The 18,679-nt window shown below is 55.0% G+C and overlaps 1 protein-coding gene across 1 annotated transcript in view; it reads left to right on the top strand.

Annotated features, from left to right (window-relative positions):
* KSR2 (kinase suppressor of ras 2) overlaps window positions 1-18,679 on the top strand; it is a 91,427-nt gene that overhangs the window by 8,240 nt on the left and 64,508 nt on the right. The window contains exon 4 of the mRNA XM_064522327.1: window positions 6,791-7,295. Coding sequence (XP_064378397.1) covers window positions 6,791-7,295 — 505 coding nt within the window. The remainder of the gene's footprint in view (window positions 1-6,790; window positions 7,296-18,679) is intronic.

The raw sequence follows: 18,679 nt of genomic DNA, 5'->3' as shown, positions 1-18,679 counted from the left end.
CCTGCCCTCCTCCCCTTTGGCATTTTCGCTAACGCTTGCCGATATTTGAGGAAACGCTCCCCTCGGAGCCCCCCACCGCCGCCTCCTTGTTTAAATAGCTTTGACTTTTAGAGCCCATAGCAAACGAATGCTGCTTCGCTGCCATTGCCAGCCTGGGCATCCCACCTCCGGGAATCCCCCGGAGCCTGGGACTCGGCGGCTGCTGCAAAGATGCTAAAATATCCCATGCCGCGGTTTTGGCCACAGGAGATGGGCGATGGTGCTGCCTGGGCCGTTGCTGGGGTTGCGGGTTGGGTATGGGCAATGAGCGGTGCCATCCCCATCCAGCTGGAGGAGCTTTGGGAAGGCTGCGATGGACACGTTGAGCTGCAGGGCAGCCCGACGGGGCCGTTGGCGGAGGCAGTGGACGCACGCTCGTGGCTATGGGTGATCGCTGCACACTGCAGCCGGGACAGGAATTTGCACCTCAGGCAAATGCATGGCAGGGGGGTAAGCGCTCTGGTCCTGTCCCCCTCCGTCCCAGGGGGGTTTTGGCCCCGGGTGCTCTGCGGGTAATTAAGCGGGAGCCGATGTGGACACTGGCGGCACTTGGCTGCCCGGCGGGCTGAGCAGGCAGGCGCTGCCACGGCCTCAGAGCATCACCTATTTGTTTCCAAAGCTCACCTGCCCACGGCTCCATGCGCTGAGATGTTCCTGCTCGAAAGAAGGAAAAGCAAGGAAAAACGTCATGCTTCCCATCTTCTGCATCCTCTTCTGTGTTTCCTCCTTTAGCCGTGGCTGTTTGCTCGCTGTCGCATGCCCCCCACGCGGGCAGGGCTTGGGCACGAGTCTGGGGGAGGTTGGAGCAGATCGTCCCATCAAGCGGCTCTGGAGCACGGAGCACGCAGGGCCTGGCTGCCGCGGGGACGTTGCTCTCGTCCAGCCCATCCATGGGGCAGGACACAGCAGAACAGCGTTTGGTACTTGGGGGGCTTCATCCGAGACACCGCTACTTCTTCTTTCTTTCTTCTTCTTTTTTTTTTTTAAGTTGCCTGTTTCCCGAAATTACTTAGTGGATGCTCTGCCTTAATTTCTGCGGCTCCAGGGAGCTGGGTTAAGCCTGGCTGGATGGGGCAGGTCTGGAAGGAGCGTGGGGAGCAATGGAGGCTTGTAAGGCAGCAAGGTGCTCTGGACTGGGGTTTGGAAAGGCCCAGTGCGCCCGTCGAGCACGCGGCACTGGCTGGCGGCTCAAACGTGTCTGTTAGCGGCCAGGCTGCTTCCCTGCTCGGCCTCAGTTTCCCCGCAGGACGCAACTGTGTGGGGCGATCGGGCTTTGGACCTGGGTGGCATTAGCAGGGCCCAGAGCGCTGTTAGGTCTTTTCCAGGAATTGGGTTTATCCTTCTGTTTCTGAAAGGTCCCAGGAAAGTCTTCTGCACGTGCCAATCCCTTTTCCAGGCTGCTCCCGTGATGAACGCGTCTACCTTGCTGCTCTTAACTTGTGCTTGGTGTTGGCGCTGGCAAGAGGGTGCTTCCTGGGGGTGGGCTGGTGACAGGCTCGGGTCCTACGAAACTGTGTGACCTGGGGACAGGTCATTGTCTGTGAAGTCTTAAAACAAGTGGGCTGATTGCCATCATCTCCCACCTCAATAACGCTGGTCGTGCTGACATGTGGGGTGTAGCCCCCGTTGGCAGGCCCCCGCTTCTGTGCTGGTCCTGGTGGCTTCAGGGCACCTTCAGCGCTGGAGAAGACACCCCGTGGCAGGGCTCCTTGGCACGCGTGGGAAAACGCTCGGTCCTTCAGTCGCCGTAGCTCTTGCCACCACCCTCTTTCCAGGGGCTGGGTCTGGCCTTCCCCCGTGGCAGGTATTGGGCAGCAAAAGGTGCCGTGGGTTTGCTCCGAGGAGATGTTCCCCCTGGAGAGAAGTTCAGATGTGCCACGGGGCAGCAGATATGGGATTGCATGTGTGTTTTGTCCTTTTTTTTTTTTTTTAAACAGAGATACTCCTAGTCTTAAAATACCATTAATGGACTAGTTGCTGCCTCTTTAAAACATCATGCAATTTATTCACAAGCGCAAGAGTGGCTGATTTCTAGAAGCCAAGATTAGTATTAATAAAGCTGGAATGAGGTACAGTATTAACCTTTCCCATCAATCTCTATTTATTGAGTCATTAATTAGAGGCATCCAATTTCCCAGGCCAGTTCTCCATGGGGATGGGGGCTGGCGGAGGAGGGAAGGGGAAAGCTGGTCACTGTTTTTCCCCCAAAGTACAACGAATTTTAGCAGAAAGGAGTGTGATGAGGGGGAACAAGCCCGCCTTTGGGGGAGTCGGGCCGGGATCACGGCTTGGTGGGTGCTGGAGTTGCTGAAACGGCGAGAGGTCCCTCATGGGAGCATGTGTGCCTCGTGGTTTGTCCATCCCTGCTCCCAAAGGAGCAAAGCTCGGGGTGGTGATGCCTCTTTCTTTATAAAACCAGTGGCTTATCTTAGTCCTGTGGAGAGGAGGAGATGCACGCTCTGTCCTTGAGGTCTGATCCACGTGAGACAGCAGAAGCTGGTCTTACCCTGGAAAGCTCCCAAACCGAAAGCATGTTACTTCATCAAATACCGTACAAACCCTATATTAAAACCCAGCTTTATTGTGTTAACGAGTCTGTATTGGATTTTCCTCCATGGCAGCTGTGAAACCTTATACTTGGAGGCAGTATTTTATTAGCAGACGAGGCATCGCTTTTGAACTCCAAACAGGTTTAATTTAATATTAAGAAAGAGCCGCGCAGTGCCACTGTGGATTGAGGAGTTGATGGTGTGTGACTAGCGAGTTATGCGCGGAGGTTATTAACTGTCTAAGGGGAGAAAAACGAGCTGTCGCCGCATATTTATGAGCATCTCCCGGCCTCGGGAGGGCTGGGGCGGCTCGGAGCGGGTGCGGGGCTCGGGCAGGGCGAGAGGAGGCTGCGCGGGGTGGCGGGACCGCGTCGGTTCCTGAGCACCTCGGCGCCCTGCCGAAACCCCGAGCAGGGATGCTGTGACTTGGAGAGGGATTAAAAAAGGCAAACCAGGATTGGGGGGAGGCAGATTTTAAAAAATAAAGCAGTGAACAGAACACCCTGCTCGGGGCTGGGCTTGAAAGCTGTTCCCTGGCCCCGGAGGGTCCTCGCTGCCTGTGGCTACCCAAGGGGCAAAAAATGCACCCAAAGGGGCAGCGTGTCACTGCTGGAGTCATGTCCGAGATGACTGAAGCCGAAGATGCTGTTGCAAACCCTCCGGGCCTCGCCGCGGGTAACGGTAGATGGGGCAGGATCAGCCCAGCCACGCGGCATCTCCTTGCTGAGGAGAGACCTCCCATCTGAGAGCTGCTGCTTGTGCCTGGGTAACCAAGCCCTGAACTCTTCTAGCAACTTTAAAATAGCTACCGCTGAATTTTTTGGCCTGCCTTCCCTCCTCCCTTTTGTCATTCCTTGCAGTCAGGAGTTTTTTCCTTGTTTTTCCTTCCCTTTAGCCTCTCCCTCTCTAGAAGGGCTTTGTAATGTCCAGTCCTTAAAGGACACCCCAGAAGGGCCAGGGTGGCCAGGGGGACGTTAGGCCAGAAGAAGATGTCGCAGGACGTGACATGTGTGCACAGGGTTGGTCGCGTTCATCCATCTCGGTGGAGCCTTTTCCTGCAGTGACGAACCTCTCCACTTAATTGGGGCGGGGGGAGGTTTGCACACACCCGGGCAAGTGCCCTTTGGAAGCGGGGGCAAAGCAGCTTTGCTCGTGGCATTTTGCTGTCTCTCCACGTCTATATCTAAAATGCAAAAGCTCCATCCTGAGGGTGGGCATCCCTCTCCGGCTTCTCCGCAGCGCTTGTTTTGCTCTTTGTTTTAATGGAGTGCTTCCTAAAAGCTGCTTCGCTAATTAAGCACGCGAGAGCGGCGGAGGTTGAGAAAAGCATGAGAGCGAGGTGGGAGGGGAGGCCGCGGCAGCCTCCCAGTGCGGTTTGATAAAGCAAGCGCTGGGAAAACAGCACGTCCCTCTGAGGCGCGGGGTGGCCCGTGTCCTCCTCGAGCCCCGGGAAGCAACGTGGAAGAGCCGAGGAGCAGCCTGCAAACTTGTGGCAGCTCCCGGGAAAATGAAGCCCCCCGGTCTCCTCTGCTCCGCTGCGTCTCCGGACCAAAACATCTTCTCGCAGTAGTGTTTCCCCCTGCCCCTCTTCTTGCATTTGGTGTGTGAAGGGTGTGAAGAAGGTGAAAGTGTGTCCTTGCTCCCCTCAAAGGCTTGAGGAGCTACGTGTGCCTCTGCAAGCTTATCACCGGCAAGGTGTGCATGAGGGTGGATGGAGAGAAAAGCATTATGTTCCCTCGTCTTCACCTTTTTCCCCTCTTGGTGCCTCCCAGACCCATCCCTGCCCAAGCGCTCGCATCCATCTTCTGCTTAGCTTGATTTACCTAAAGCTGTATTTCCACCTTATATTGCCTTTTGCATGAAACGGTGTTGGTTCTCTCCCGGACATTATTGCTCCTACCTCCCGCTTTTCCAAAAATTCACTGGTGAGAAAGGCTGTCCTGGGAGCTCTGCGTGTCCCAGAGCCACTCGGCGAGCCGGGACTTTGGAAAAAGGGGAAGCGTGCAGGAGAGCAGGGAAACAGGAGCCTGCTTTTGTCTTTCCCCACTTTCTCGGATGAAAATCGCCTCCGTTAGAGCAGCGGTAATGATCAAGGGAGCCCACTGAGGAAACAACTCCCAAAGCACTTAGCAGAAATTAGAGTTTAGGGATTATTGTAATTTTTTGCTTGAAAAAATGCATTTAACTCTATCTCATGGAGGGCCTGGTACCTGTGGCGTGTGCATGTGGATAAGCAGCCAGGTTGAAAATACGCTTCCCGAGCTTCTCCGCGGTATTTTTAGCCCTGACGCACCTGCCAGCCGAATAACAGGGTTATTTTTGCTCGCAAGTGCATCAGGCGTGTTATGACACAGTCAACCCTCCAGGTAAACAGCACCTCAACGTGTGTCGGGAAGGAGAGGGGGGACCGCGGCAGCCGGGCCGCGCGAGCCAGGGCGCCTTCGCCTCCCGGCGCTGCTAACCAGGGATAATTCCCTTGGGAGGGAAGGAGCAGCCGCCGGGGGAGCTCTGGGCCGCTGCAGCGCTGAGGCCGGCCCGCAGCATCCGGGCAGTTTTAAGTTATGTAAATCTATGCGCGTGGGCCAGCCAATGGGGGGGCAGGCTAATTTGCATACCGTGCATGCTGATTTGTGCAAATCCCTGGGCGTGCATTGGTTGGTGGTGGTGGTGGGGGGTGATGGCCTGCAGGAGGATTTATTTATTTTGCGGCGTTGCAGGCTGCCTGGCCACGGCACTCTGCGAGCCCTTTTCCTCTCTTCTTGCAAAGCAATGATGGTGATTTTTTAAAAATCAAATTAGAAATCTATTTCTCTCTGGCTTTTTTGATCCCCTTGCTGCTTTTCCCTAAAATACTGCCTTGCTTTGCTCACAGCTTGTCCTAGCAGCTCTAGGAGCCACCAAAAAGGCTCCTTGTGCCTGTTGGCGGAAAGCAGAGGCCATGGGTGCTTGCAGACCCCGCTCTGCTGCTCCCGCTGAGCTCCCCAAGGTCCCACGTTCGGCTAGCGTGGCTTTCCCAGCGCTGCCTCCCTCTTTGGTAGCACTTTATTTCCTTCTGCTTTTGGAGAACAATTCAAGAAACTCCTCTCCCCCTTTTCCCCCCAGAGCTTTTTCAATCAACTCTGAAACCTCTCATTTCAAAAGACTTCTTTATATAATTTTTTTTCCCCTCTCAAGAGTTTGAAGTAAAACGTTTCCCTTGAAAAGGGTGAATAGATAACAGGACAGGCAATTAATAATCGAGCAGGGCTGGGGGGAAGGAGTCCTTTTAAAATAAAGAGATTACATTTTTATGCAGGTTTTATTAGAGGAGGCGATCAAAAGAAGTAGGTGGTGAGATCCTGAGTCCCGTCCATCACTTCAGCGCTCTGAAGTCAGCACAGACAGGCTTTTACTCATCCCCGCGCCGTTGGGGACTGATAATTAAGTGTGGCTCCTCTCGTCCTTTGTTTTTTCTGTTTTCTGCACCCTGCAGAAGGAGGGAAAGGCGGGACTGGGGCAGGTGGTTGGAGGTGACTAGGTCTCCCCTGGGCGGTTGGGTGTTGGCCTGTTGGAGGTGACAGCTCTCCCCTGGGTGGTTGGGTGCTGACCCATCAGAGGTGACCAGTCTCACCTGGGTGGTTGGGTTGGAGGTGATAGGTCTCACCTGGGTGGTTGGGTTGGAGGTGACTGGTCTCACCTGGGTGGTCAGGTGCTGGCCCATCGGAGGTGACTGGTCTCACCTGGGTGGTCAGGTGCTGGCCCATCGGAGGTGACTGGTCTCACCTGGGTGGTTGGGTGCTGGCCCATCAGAGGTGACTGGTCTCACCTGGGTGGTTGGGTGCTGGCCCATCAGAGGTGACTGGTCTCACCTGGGTGGTTGGGTTGGAGGTAATGGGTCTCACCTGGGTGGTTGGAGTGACCCCCCCCCCTCCCCCCCCAATGCCTTCAGACATGCAGAGCCTTCGGGGGCTGAAAGGGTCCTGAGCCACTGCGTGGTGCTGACTGCAGCCTGGTGTGTGCGCCCGGTGCCTCCTGCTCGGAGCCCTGCCTTCAGCTCGGCTTGGTGCTGGGGCAGGAGCAGAGCGGTCCTGGCCGCGGGCTCTGCGGCGCCGGTGCGTTTGCAGCACCGAGGAGCCGGGGTGCAGCCCGGGGGCGCGCGGGGTGCCGTGGCGGCTGGGGTCTCGCGCCTCCCTGCATGGCCGCGCCCGTGTGTCTCGTTGCAGGAGGCAGCCTCTCCAAGCAGGACTGGACCATCCAGTGGCCGACGCCGGAAACGGGGAAGGAGAACAACCCCGCGTGCCAGCCGGAGCCCGTGCCGTGGCTCAGGACGCACCTCGCGCCGAGCCCCAAGGTGCCGGCCAAGTGCGGGCAGCACTACTGCCACGCGGGCTCGGCCCACGGCCCCATCTACACCCACGTGGACCGGCTCACCGTGGAGGGCCACCCGGGGCTGTGCCCGCCGGTGGAGTCCGGCCACCGCTCGCTGCCGCCGTCCCCGCGCCAGCGGCACGCGCTGCACACCCCGCCGCGGACGCCCAACATCGTCACCACCATGACGCCGCCGGGCACGCCGCCGGTGAGGCGGCGCAACAAGCTGAAGCCGCCGGGGACGCCGCCCCCGTCCTCCCGCAAGCTCATCCACCTGCTGCCCGGCTTCACGGCGCTGCACCGCAGCAAGTCGCACGAGTTCCAGCTGGGCCACCGCGTGGACGAGGCGCACACCCCCAAGTAAGCGGGCGGGGCGAGCCGTGCGGCCAGGACCGCCGTCACGGGGCGGGAGAGCCTTTGCAAAAGCACCTTGGCTCCTAAAATACTGGGCTTGCAGGGACTGAATCCTAGTCTGCTCTGCATGCTCCCATTGCCCTCTCCTTGCCTTGGTTTCCCCAGGTGACACCAGCTCCTTGCAGGCTTGCGGGAGCACGGAGGTCCCCGGGTGGAGGATGTCCAGAAGGTCCCTTTTGGAGCACTTTGGGCTTGCTGCCTGTCCTCCAGCCCCTTTGCAGCCTTGAATGACATGCAAAGTGTCTGATTTAAATGCCCCAGAAAAGGCAGGTCTGAGGTTCAAGCCGGAAGGGCTCTGTGCAGAGCAGGGACGGTGCAGGCCACATCTGGTCCAGGTGTGCATTGGCTCTGCAGGGAGGCAGGTCTGGACTCGAGCTCCCTCTCTGGGAGCAGGGAGATACGGGGTTGGTTACGGGGCCTGGAGAGGCAGCGCTGGGGGCTGTGGAGTTGGCAGTCAGATGGAGCAAGCCTGGGACTGCAGCTCTGCAAAGCCCCCACATCCCGCAGGGTCTCTCCGGCAGCACCCGGGATGCAGAAACGCTGGGGGTGGCTCATTTTGCGGCTGCAGCGTGGGGATGATGGTGCCCAGCCCTGCTGTAAGGGCTGGGTGTTGGTGTGAGTATGTGCGAGCAAAAGACAGGGACGAATCATCTTTCAGCCAAAACGTGAGCCCCGGGTGTTTTATGTGACCCTTCCTAAGACCTCCCAGGCATCTCTTCCTTCCCCGATGTTATTTGCAGGAGGCTCTTTGGCCTCCTTCCTTGCTAACTTCTGACGCTGGAAAGGCTTAGTGCAAGGTGCTGCACGAGAACCCGTGCACCGCAAAGTGGTGGCAGCCCCGGACGCCTGGGCCCGCAGGGGCCACACCAGCCAGGCCGTCCTGCGCCAGGGTGGCCGAATCCAGCAGCAGGCTCGGGAGGGTGCTGCGTGCAGCAGCGCCCTTGGGAGACACGTACGGGGCGGCGGCGAGGACGGACGCTTCTGCGCGGCGGCTTCTGCCTTGCCGCGGCACCGGGCCGGCTCTGCGGCTCCCGCGCCGGCAGAGGCTGCTGCTGCGCAGCGAAAGGCTGCCGCTCGCCGCGGCTCAGCCCGGCCGGAGTGCGGGAAGGGTTAATCCAGCCCTTCTCCGGCGAGGGAGCTGCGGGCCGGGCCCAGGCGTCCTGTCTGCAGCGGCCCCAGTGGTGGGAGCCCTTTGGCAGCCGCCTGCGTGCCAGCTCCCGGCGCGGGCTCTGCCCCGTAGCCATCCCCATCGCCGCAGCTCCCTCTCCCTCGCCGTGCCTCCCCTGCCCTGCGTCCGAAGCCCCCGGCCCCGCGGGATCCCTCCTTGTCGCTTCTTTCTTTGCTTTCTGGGCCACGAGCCCGGAAACGGCGCTGCTGCCTGCCAGCTCCGTGCTTACTCCCGCTCTGGCACGGGGAGGTTGGAGGGAGTCGCAGGCGGCAGGTTTATTTTGTGTCTGCAGCGGCGCCGCCTCGACACGGTGTCACTCGTTTCACCTCTGTCATCGCTTGCGGCGGCCCTGGCCATCGCGGTGGTTGGGTGGCAGCAGTTACGGCAAGCAAACGAGGGCAATCATCTTTCTCCCCTAGATGGAAGAATGACAGATTTTTGCCTGTAAGAGCTTTTAACTTTTGGGAATGGTTTGATTGCAGCTTGGCTTTGCCCCGGTGTAAGGTGATGCTTCCCCCTTCGTGTTTAGGCACCCAAAATCGTATTTGTGTTGGTTTGTCCCCAGTGAGCATCAAAATGTTTTCAGGAGCAAAGCTGTGGAGAGCAGTATACGTTCTGCAATGGTTTTATTCAGATTTCAGCATCTGATCCAAGGTCTATTCCTAGGTGATGTTGCCTGTCAGGATATTATACATAACCAACAGCAAATGTTGGGAGCAAGGTGGCCCGTATCCACCCTTTAGTTGCACCGGGTCTGTTGGCGCCCCAGCCCTGTCCTCCTCGCGCCCTCCAGGTCCGACTGACATGAGGCTGGAGTGAGGCGGGCGCTTGTGCCTGGACTGTACTCCAGAAAACCCTTCGGTCGCTGATTTCCAGCCATCCTGGGCCAGGCGATGAGAGCCAGATGGTGGAGCAGGGTGGTTTGACCTCTTTCACACAGGCCAAGAGAAATGAGCAGGCAAAGAGTGTTGTGCCTTGTGAATCATCCCTGAAATCATAAATGGCTTTTCCAGCAAGTCCATCGTGAACTCTATTTCACGGACGTGTCGGGAGGCCAGGACGGCACCGCTTCCTCCATCCACCTTTCCTTTTCTTGTCCTAGCTGCAGAAAGGCTGTGGTCCCTTTGCTTCGCTGCTTTGGTTTCTGCTTCCCGTTGGTGCGGTGCCACCTTGGATCATGCAACTTTAATTTACAATTAGCTTGCCACCAGCCTTCTTCGGCAGTCGCTGGCTCGAGGCAAATCCCCGCAGCCCGGGGAGTTTATTAAACAAAATTAATAGAGGAAAGAGACAACAAATACTAATAGCGCTCTGTTGCGCTAGTGTCCTACTGGGGGTTCATGGCGTTGATGCGGAGAGACGGGGACTCAAAAGGACCTGGGCTCCCCAAAGCTGCTCACAGAAGTGTGGAGGTTAATTTACTCTAATGGTGCTTAATGATTTTCAGGAGGCAACCACTAAATCCTGCCTTCTAATCCCATTAGTGTTTCAGGGTAATAATTAGTGCATTAAAGAGGCAGCTTTTTCTTTTCTCTTTCCCCCTCTCTGCTCTTGAGCAGCGGCATGCCGCAGGCATAGCGGTGGATTCAGTGGTGAGCACTTTGCCTGGATTTGGTGAAAACGCGGCTTCTAAATTCGTTGTAGCCCAGCTCCTGCTGCTGTTACTCTAAGCATAGTGCATGCCATGGCCATCTTGGTAAAACTTCTGGAGTAAAGTCTGTCTTAAGAGTAGGCTTACTGAGATTGCCAGGCTGATGTAGTGAACGCAGGGCTATTCTCTTACTCTCCAGCTGGGCCGCTGTATCAGCTAATCCTTATTTTATGGTGGTGTCCATGCAATGCACATGTAATCTAGGTTTTCTTTTTAATTTCCTCACTTCTGCGGTCTGATTTCTGTGCTGTACTCTGCTTTGCAGGGGAGCTCCTTGCAGGAGGGAATTTTACTCCTAACCTAAAACACGAAGATCATTGAAACTGAGATTATCCCCCGCAAAATGACTTGAAGCCTATTCCAATTACCCCCTTCTGGTTTTAGCTATGCCAGGAGGCTCTTGGATTGCTTCTAATTGTGGTTTTCTATTAGCGGTGTGATGTCCCAACATGGGAAAAGGTGCTACGCTTACCCTGGGGAGCTGATAGCCTCAACAGGCGAGAAGTGAGAGTCGGGGAGCGCAAGGGTCTCCCTGTACGGACGAGTTGCGCAGGCAGAGGGTTAGGTGTTGATTTAAGCTGGTGGGAGGCTGGCAATCTAATTCCCTGCATGAACGGAGGTGGATGGCATGGCCAATGCCATTTGGGTGCTCTGGGGCGTGCAAGGACTTCTGCAGTGCTGGATATAGGATGTGGGAGGTGTCCAACCTGCCACCGCGTAGAGCATCTTCAATGGCATGAGATGCCTGTGTCCCGATAATCAAATCCTGTCTGTAGTCTGGAATAGGAATGGCTTTTTCTACCTTAGGGTTGCTTTGGAAGCAATTTAGGCTGAGTAAAGCTGCCCTTCTTCCCAGATAGATGTCAACAAGCGGGAGTCGCATCAGTGTGTGATCGTTATCCTGGTATAAAGCAGCCTCCTGTGTAGGTGAACCATGTTGTTCTCCCCCTTTTTGAGGTGGAAAATTGTTGCCTAGCCAGATGGTAGGTTGTCTACAAACAGGGGGACTCAGGAGATCTGAGTTAATTCTGGGAAGTGGGTTTGTTAAGCTGTGCGTAACTGGGTGGACATGTTAGGAGAGCCCAGGCTGCCACCGCAGCCTGATTCCTTGGGGAGGACCCCAAGGCAGGAGGGCATGGAGGTCCTTGTCTTGGCAGCCGCCCCATGCAAGCACGCCTTGCGTGCTGAACGTGCCTGTGCAAGGAGTTGGATCCATGCAGCCTTTGCACCGGGAATGCGCAGCCTTTGCACCGGGAATGCACATCCTCACAAAAGCTTGCCCATGAACAAAGCCAAAGCAAACTGCATTCAGTTGAATTAGATTAAATTTAATTATTAGTCTAGATTCATCCCCATCCTGCCCCCTTGCTGTCTGCTCTCTGGTGGGGCCTCAAACCCTGGCGTGGGCCCCTGTCCCAAGAATAAGACTGGTGTCTTTTGGGGTAATTTATCTCATCACCTTATCGTCTTATATCAGGAGGGGGTGAACTGTGCTCAGAGGAGCCAGAGATGCCCCTGCCTGTAGAGGGGAATTGGAGGATCACCTTGGAGTGGACACCCAATGATGTCAGTTGAATCCTGCTCTGACCAAAGCCATTCCTGCTGGTGGGAGCCCTATCTGCTTGCTCAGAAAACTGCTTCGGCTACAGTTTGTTTTCAGAAGGCGTCTCTCTTCTCCGTAGCAAAGTGCATCCATCTAGCTTGAGCAGGTAGAAACGTTTCCGAGGAACTGCTTGTAGCAGTCAGCAAGGGCGGGTAGAGAGCAAAGAGAAGGACCTTGCTTATGGAGGGAGGTCTGAGGCCAGGAGATGAATATTCCTTATATCCTGCAGCATGGGGAGGGAAGCTGTTGCCGTGTTACAGGTCTGCAGTAACAGGTTCACTATCTCACTTCAGGGACAGAGGTAAAACAGCACAGTATTTCTGAGAGCAGCAGCAGCAGCTGTGTGCTCTCCAGAGGATGCCACCATGTACTGCTTTACTCTTGATGATAGCATAAGTTTTTTTACATTCTGTCTTTAGGAGATTGTCTACAGTGTAATTCACTGTTTCCTTATGCCTGCATTTGTGTTTCCATATATCTAAATCTTCTGAAGCAGGGGTTAAATTTTTTGAGCTTACAGCCTCAGATTTTCCTGCACGGAGCCTCCAGCTGTTGACCGTAACTCCAGGGTATGGAACATTACTCCTAAAAAGATCCCCTGGCTTCCATAAATCCACAACCCATAAACATCTCATGAATGGTCTTGAAACGGAAACAAAACATTTAGAGTGGCTGATAATATAATGCCCATTTAATACCTCATGAATTCCATGGGCCATTTAAATCTTTCATGGATAGTTAATGATTATTCATCAGCAAGAAGTCAAAATAACAAACTCTGAATGGAAGGTCTTAAAAATACACTACTTGGGGAGCAAAAGTCAAGCCAGTTAAAAGCAAGCTCAGGAGTCTGTGCGTTAACCCTTGAAGGGGTACGTGCAAAATAGCTGACTCAAGGTGATCTTCATGTTTCGGTGTCCAGAGCTGCAGTAGGGTGGCTGGTCCAACTGGTACCATGTTCCTCGAACCTACCAGCTCCGCGTGAAGGGGAGGTGAGCCCAAAGCCTCAGCACTTCCCAGTTGTGGTGCCTTTCCCATGCTGGTATCTAGCCAAATTAATGAACTCCAAGGCCTTCAGATAGCCTCCAGCAAGCAACCATGGGGGGATGATCATGTCGTATCAATGGTAAATTAAAGCAGTGTGACCTAACACGCTGAGCTGTCTTGGCAGGTAGAGTTAAAGCAAAGCAACTGCTGTGGATACGGCGTGTTAGGGGTGTCCCTGTGGTAGGGTTTGTGCTGGGGGAAGCTGCTCTAGTGCAAGGCAGCTTTGCTTATGGGTGTCTGTCCCCACCCACTGAGCTAAGTGCACTGCCGTGCATGCTGGGCACGTGGGCACATCGCGCTGCAGAGGGTTGGGGTGGCTGAGGTGACCCGTGTACTGGTGTAAGTGCACCGATTTCCTCGGCACCCCCTCCCTGGGGGTGCACACAAGCAAATGGGACCCAACCTCGGCTGTGGAGCTGGCTCTGGTACGTTGCAGTGGCTTTACATATTTTCTTGTGTTAATTGTGAACCTTTCCGTGTAATCCACGAGTAGCTTGCGTATGTTTTCAAGGAGATCTCCTTGTCCTGTATCTCTGCAATTGCATTCAAGATGTGAATTTGGATAGGGTTAGGCACTCTGATGGAAAAGATGCTTATCCAAAGCCTGGCAACGATCACCTTCGCTGCCCTTAGGCTTGTTGACGTTCAGGTTCTTTCTTGATGGCGTTTTTTTCAAAACCAGGATAAGGATATCCTGGCTGGCTGAAGATGCACATCTGAACGGGTGATAGAGCACGTATCCCTTCTTAGTTTTCCTTTTTCCTTGTGTTCTTTCCAACTCTAAATTGGTCGTTGCCCTGAGTTCATTTCTACAGTATGCAAGTACTCTCCAGCGCTAAGAAAGTTGAGACGCCCTCTGTTTATGGGTGTGTTCTCCATACCGCGTGCCAGAGAAATCACTTAGAACAGGGCATTCCTTGTATTGTTTGCTTCAGTTCCACTTAAGATTTCCAAAGCCCTCAATCTCTTGTAAACAAGGTCCATCCCAGCAGTGAAGAACTGGCTGACCAGAAGGGATGGGCTCTTCCAGCTGGCCAGCGGTGGGAGCAACTGCTGGTGGCTGGTGCTGCTCGTTCCTAATGTCTGCAAGGAGCCCTCACTCGAGGGCCAAATCGCCAACCAGGGGTTTGAGTATTTTCAGGCAAAGAAAGCTGTGCTGTGAGCAACCTTTTCTGAAGACATTTCCCTGTTCGACATCATCACAGCCATGCTTGGGTTGAGTGTTAGACAGGAGTTTTTGTCTACACACCCAGCTCAGGCCAGCGGGACCATCTTGGTTGAGGCAGTGTTGGCCATGTAGCGTGGTAGCAGGAGACCTACCTGTAACTGGTGCCGGAGTCTGTCCCGTCCGACCAGATTTATGCAACTGGTGGAAAGGATGGGATGAAACTCATCCCTCTGGGATGCCCCGAGTGACAGGCAGAGACGTGAAAGAATGAATGAATTTGACTCGCAGAAACATAGGACCAGAGGTGGCCTCCACCGTCCCCTCCACACTGAGCAGTCTGTGGTTAGCCTGTCTCTCAGATTTATCATCTGAGCTGTTCTTAAATTTTACTCAGTGATAGGTCATTTATTCTAATGCTCTGCAACCTTTGTAATAACAATGTTTTCCCCAGTATCAATTCCAATCAGCATCTCTACACAGTAGATTAATTATTTCTTGTTCTGTGTGGGTTAGATTCAGACCTAGCAACTGCTGTCTCTTTGAACATAGCTGGTCTTGGAAATGCAGGTGGGCTCTTGGCATGGTGGATCAGCCATAGATTGATGTATGCAGCAGGACACTAAGATGTGCAAATAACCCCTATGCAGTGTTTTAAGTGTTGTATTATTTGTCCCATATGCTGTCTGCAAACGCAGAGACCTGCTTGGTACTTCTGCGACAGGAAGAGAATTAAAAGGTGCGTGTCGGGGGGGGGGACTTGGGAGAACAAAATGAGCCGCATCCATCTCTGTTTTGAATAATCTTTCTGATCAATCGTTGTGCCTTTGGTGGTGAGTCAGGGCGGCAGCGTTTTGCACCGGCTCTGGATTGTCTCCAGCTTTCTCGAAGTACGGTTTGCACACAGCGCCTTGACAGTGATGTGTAGCCTCCGTAACGAACTGACTCTCTGCTGCAATTATCCCCCTGCTTGGGGACGCGGTTCTCCTTAGGTGTGTCATTAATGTTAATTACTGCTGTGGTATTGCATCAAGAGGAGCAGGAGCTCTAACATGCTTGGAAGAGAAACTTTTCGCTGTGTCCTTTAATGAGAAGTTGTGCATCCTCTCGCCACTTTAAGAGCTGGGAGCGTGATTATGAATTTAGATAAGAATTAACGTCGCCGCCGCGGCAGGTAGCAGTGCGCTGTCGTTGCCCTTGCGCTGTCGGGTGATGGGCTGCTTCCCTGGCGTCCCTGCGGCAGGACGGGGGACGGGGAGGCCCAGATCTGGCAGTCTCCTGAGATGCCCTAATTAGTGAAATGAAGCCTGAGGGCTTCCTGGCCATGGGCAGCCCAAGGTCTTCCCTCGGGCGCTGTAGTTTCCCTGTGACTTGCCTCCCAGCAAGACCAGAGGTGCATACGGATGCCCGGGCCAAGGAGCACATTGCTCTGCTTGTGTTAATCCAAGGTGGTTGGGACCGCCGCAGGCAGGCGTTGGCCTGATTTGGTTGCATGCTTTGTTTGGTTGGGTGTTGCAAGCATGGAAGTGGGATCTTATACAGAGGGAGAGCTGTACAGCCTTCATCCCACCCCTCTGTTGGGGGAAAACCATCTTGCTGGGGCTGCTCTGGCAGGCTGGGGCTGTGTTTAGTGATGGGGAAACCTGCTGCTCTCGGTGCAAATGCAAAATGCCCTGGAGCTAGACTGCTGGGAAAGTGGCTCCAGCAAGAGGAGACTCAACCTTGGCATCGTTTCTGCAATGTTCGTTTGGCCGGAGCTGGTGGCTGTAGAGCACAAAGCGGTGTTTATCTGCCCCGGTCCTTTCCTAGCCCTCAAAGAAACATAACAAAGAAAACAGATGGAATTAATGAAAAACAGGACCCACTTCAGGATCCTGGCAATTAGCGCTCTGTGCTCCTTCCGTCCCGCCAGAGCGGCCTGCGCCTCCTCCCCGCGGCTGCTTCTGCCGTCCCCGCTGCAGGGCCGGCGCTGCACGGAGCCCGGGTTTCGGGGAGGAAAACTTTCAATTTGGTGCGAGTTCCCTTCAAAGCATTCCCGAGCTTTATAATTTGCAGCCGTGATAAAAAGTTATGCTTTGTGCTGCAAAAAGAGAATAATAGATCAGTAAGACTTGCACCTCAAAATCCAGCCATCCTGAGGAGGCGGGGACAGACACTTGAATAAATATTTAACTGTCATGGCTTTGATATGAAGAACCTGCTTCTCTCTGGCCTGGGGAAAAGGGTTTTTGTTGCCTCTTACAGTAATGAGGAGGATAAATGTAACAGCTGGTAGATGTTCTCTCTTTTCTTTAATATCAAGCTAATATTGCATAGAGCTACTTCAGCTCAGAGCTTATAACAAGGAAACTCCTTCCATGCAAACAGCTCCGGCAGGTTAAACTAATCTCCTGGATTTCCCCGTGCGTTTGCCTTGAACCCTCAGGGTGCCGAAGCGGCGCTGGCTCCATACGGAGGAGGCAGGTCTTCCCGCAGGAAAAAATGCAAGAGCGAAGCAAAGGTTTCCTCCCTTTTTGTGGCTACATGTGAATTCGGCTTGCCCGGGACAGCCGGGCTTTAGCTTCGTCTTACTCTGATTTAATACAGAGTATTGTGCAGTTAAGCCAGTCAAAAGGCCATAAATCTTCCGGGCTGAATCCTGATGGAGGCCGTGCACTTAAGGCCGGGCGGCAGCAATCTTTAATCCTTTGCGGAAAGCTAACCGAAATGCCAGTGCGGGATTCTCCCCCCACCCCTTGCTTTTCCCTTGCTTTAAAAGAAATCCTTGCATCGAAATTGCGGTGTGAGAGATGAGCAAAGCAGCGGATGAAACATGATCTGAATCAGTCGGCTGCAGAGGCAAACCTCCCGTTTCTGCTAAATTGCCTCTTTTAATTTTGATATTATTAATAATAGTGCTCACAAGTGACGAGAACCTGCCGAGCGGATGGATTTCATTACTCTTTCCCGCTTCTATTTAACGTGGAGGCTCGAGCCTCTGAAGGCTGCCGGGACTTCTGCTCGTGCAGCTGCCGAAAGACTCGGTTTCCCTTTCGGAGGGTGGGAACGCGGGTTTGGGGCTGCCGCGGGGAGGCTGGGTGATGAATGAGCAATTTGCTGTGGTTTTCTCCTGGGAAGCTCTTGGCAAAGCTGTGCGTGGTCCCTTTCGAGGCCTGAAAGCCGGGGGATGGGCGCCGCTGGGCTCCGGGGACGGTGGGAGCGCGATGCAGAGGTGGACGGTGCGCAAAGGAGCCGGTGCCAGGTGCGCTCGTGCTTTCGTGCGCTGCCACTCAGCTTTCCCACACCAGGACAAGTACCTCTGTGTTGCCGGATTGGTGGGAGCCATCCCAGCTCCAAGGCCGGCTCCAGGGATGCAGGGAAAACACCTGCAAAGCGGAAAGCTGCCACCGCTAGCGGCCCTTGATGTGCGCCCAGCTGAAAGGCGTGATGTGCCTTTTCTCTCGGATGTCTGTCAGTGGCTTTCACCATCTATTGAAACCACATATATATATTTATTTTTTGAAGCTGACGATAAACGTTTGACTGGTTTCAGGTTGCAGGCGGGGCTGATCCCGTCAATAGGGATTGACACCTAAAGGAGCTGGCATTCAGTGCTTTGGACCCGGCTGCTGGGCTTTTAAAGCCGGCTGCTTGTCGTGCATCAGCCGATTCCTGCATAAAATCACCTGCCCGATGGCTGCCGTTTGGCGCTGACTTTTTGGGGCACCTGCGCCAGCCCGTGGGAGAAATGAGCTGGCGGCCCCCGGGTCGCCATCCAAACCCAGGTTTGTCCTTGCTCGCATGCGTGGCCGGCTGGGCCGCGGGGAGCAGGATCAGGCCCGTCTTTGTCTTTTCAGAAAGCTGCTGTGGTTCTGCAGCAATTCAGGAGGGCCGCTGGTCCCCCCCCAGCATCCTCCCTCTCCCGGCGTGATGCCGCATTCCGGCCTCCTGGGGAGCCAGCGCCCCAACTCTACCCACGGGAAAGGACCCGTATCCGTCGGCGTCGGCTCCTGCGCTGGAGCCCCGGGGCTGGGGAACGCATCCCTGTCTCCGTTCCCGTTTTCCCTCACTCCCTTTGGCAAGAAGACGTGGTGGAGAATTGGGGGCCGGGGTGGGGGAGAGGGTTTCTCCGTGCAATTCTGCTGGTGGCGATGCAATCCCGGCTGGGAGCGATGGGATACGTGCCTGTGCTCAGCGTGGGGGGCGCCGAATCGTCAAAGCATCCATCGAATGAGCCTCAATTGCCAGGCCGAGGTGGGGCTGCCCCGGTCCCCTCCGCTCCCTGTGCCGAGGGCCACCACCGGCCTTAGGGGCCCGTTTGGGTCCACCCCATCCATCACCCTGTTGCACTGCAGCATTGGTGGGTCTGCGTGCATTTTTTTTCTTTTTTCCAGAAAAACGAGGAAGGAGAAAAATAGCTCTCTGCCCAAAATCACTCATCCTTCCTAATAACGAGAGCTGTCACCAACCCTGCTTGGTGAGGAAATGATGCTCTCGGTAAATATTTGCTCTGGAGCTGATTTATGGGTGGAAAAAAATAAGATTAGAGCGGGCTAATTGCTGCGTGGCAGGAAGCTCTTTGGGCCGAGCACCCACCAGGGTCTCGGAGGGCAGCGGGGCTGCGGCCGGGCGCAGCGAGCCGTGGGCTGGGCACTGGAGCCGGTCCGCGCCGCTGCTCCGACCTGGGCACCGGCACGCGAGCCCCCGCGGAGGCATC

Source organism: Dromaius novaehollandiae, chromosome 17 (assembly GCF_036370855.1).
Source record: "Dromaius novaehollandiae isolate bDroNov1 chromosome 17, bDroNov1.hap1, whole genome shotgun sequence".
Lineage (NCBI taxonomy): Eukaryota > Metazoa > Chordata > Aves > Casuariiformes > Dromaiidae > Dromaius > Dromaius novaehollandiae.
The sequence above is the reverse complement of the archived record's forward strand: the minus strand, read 5'-3'. Positions and strand labels throughout refer to the sequence as shown.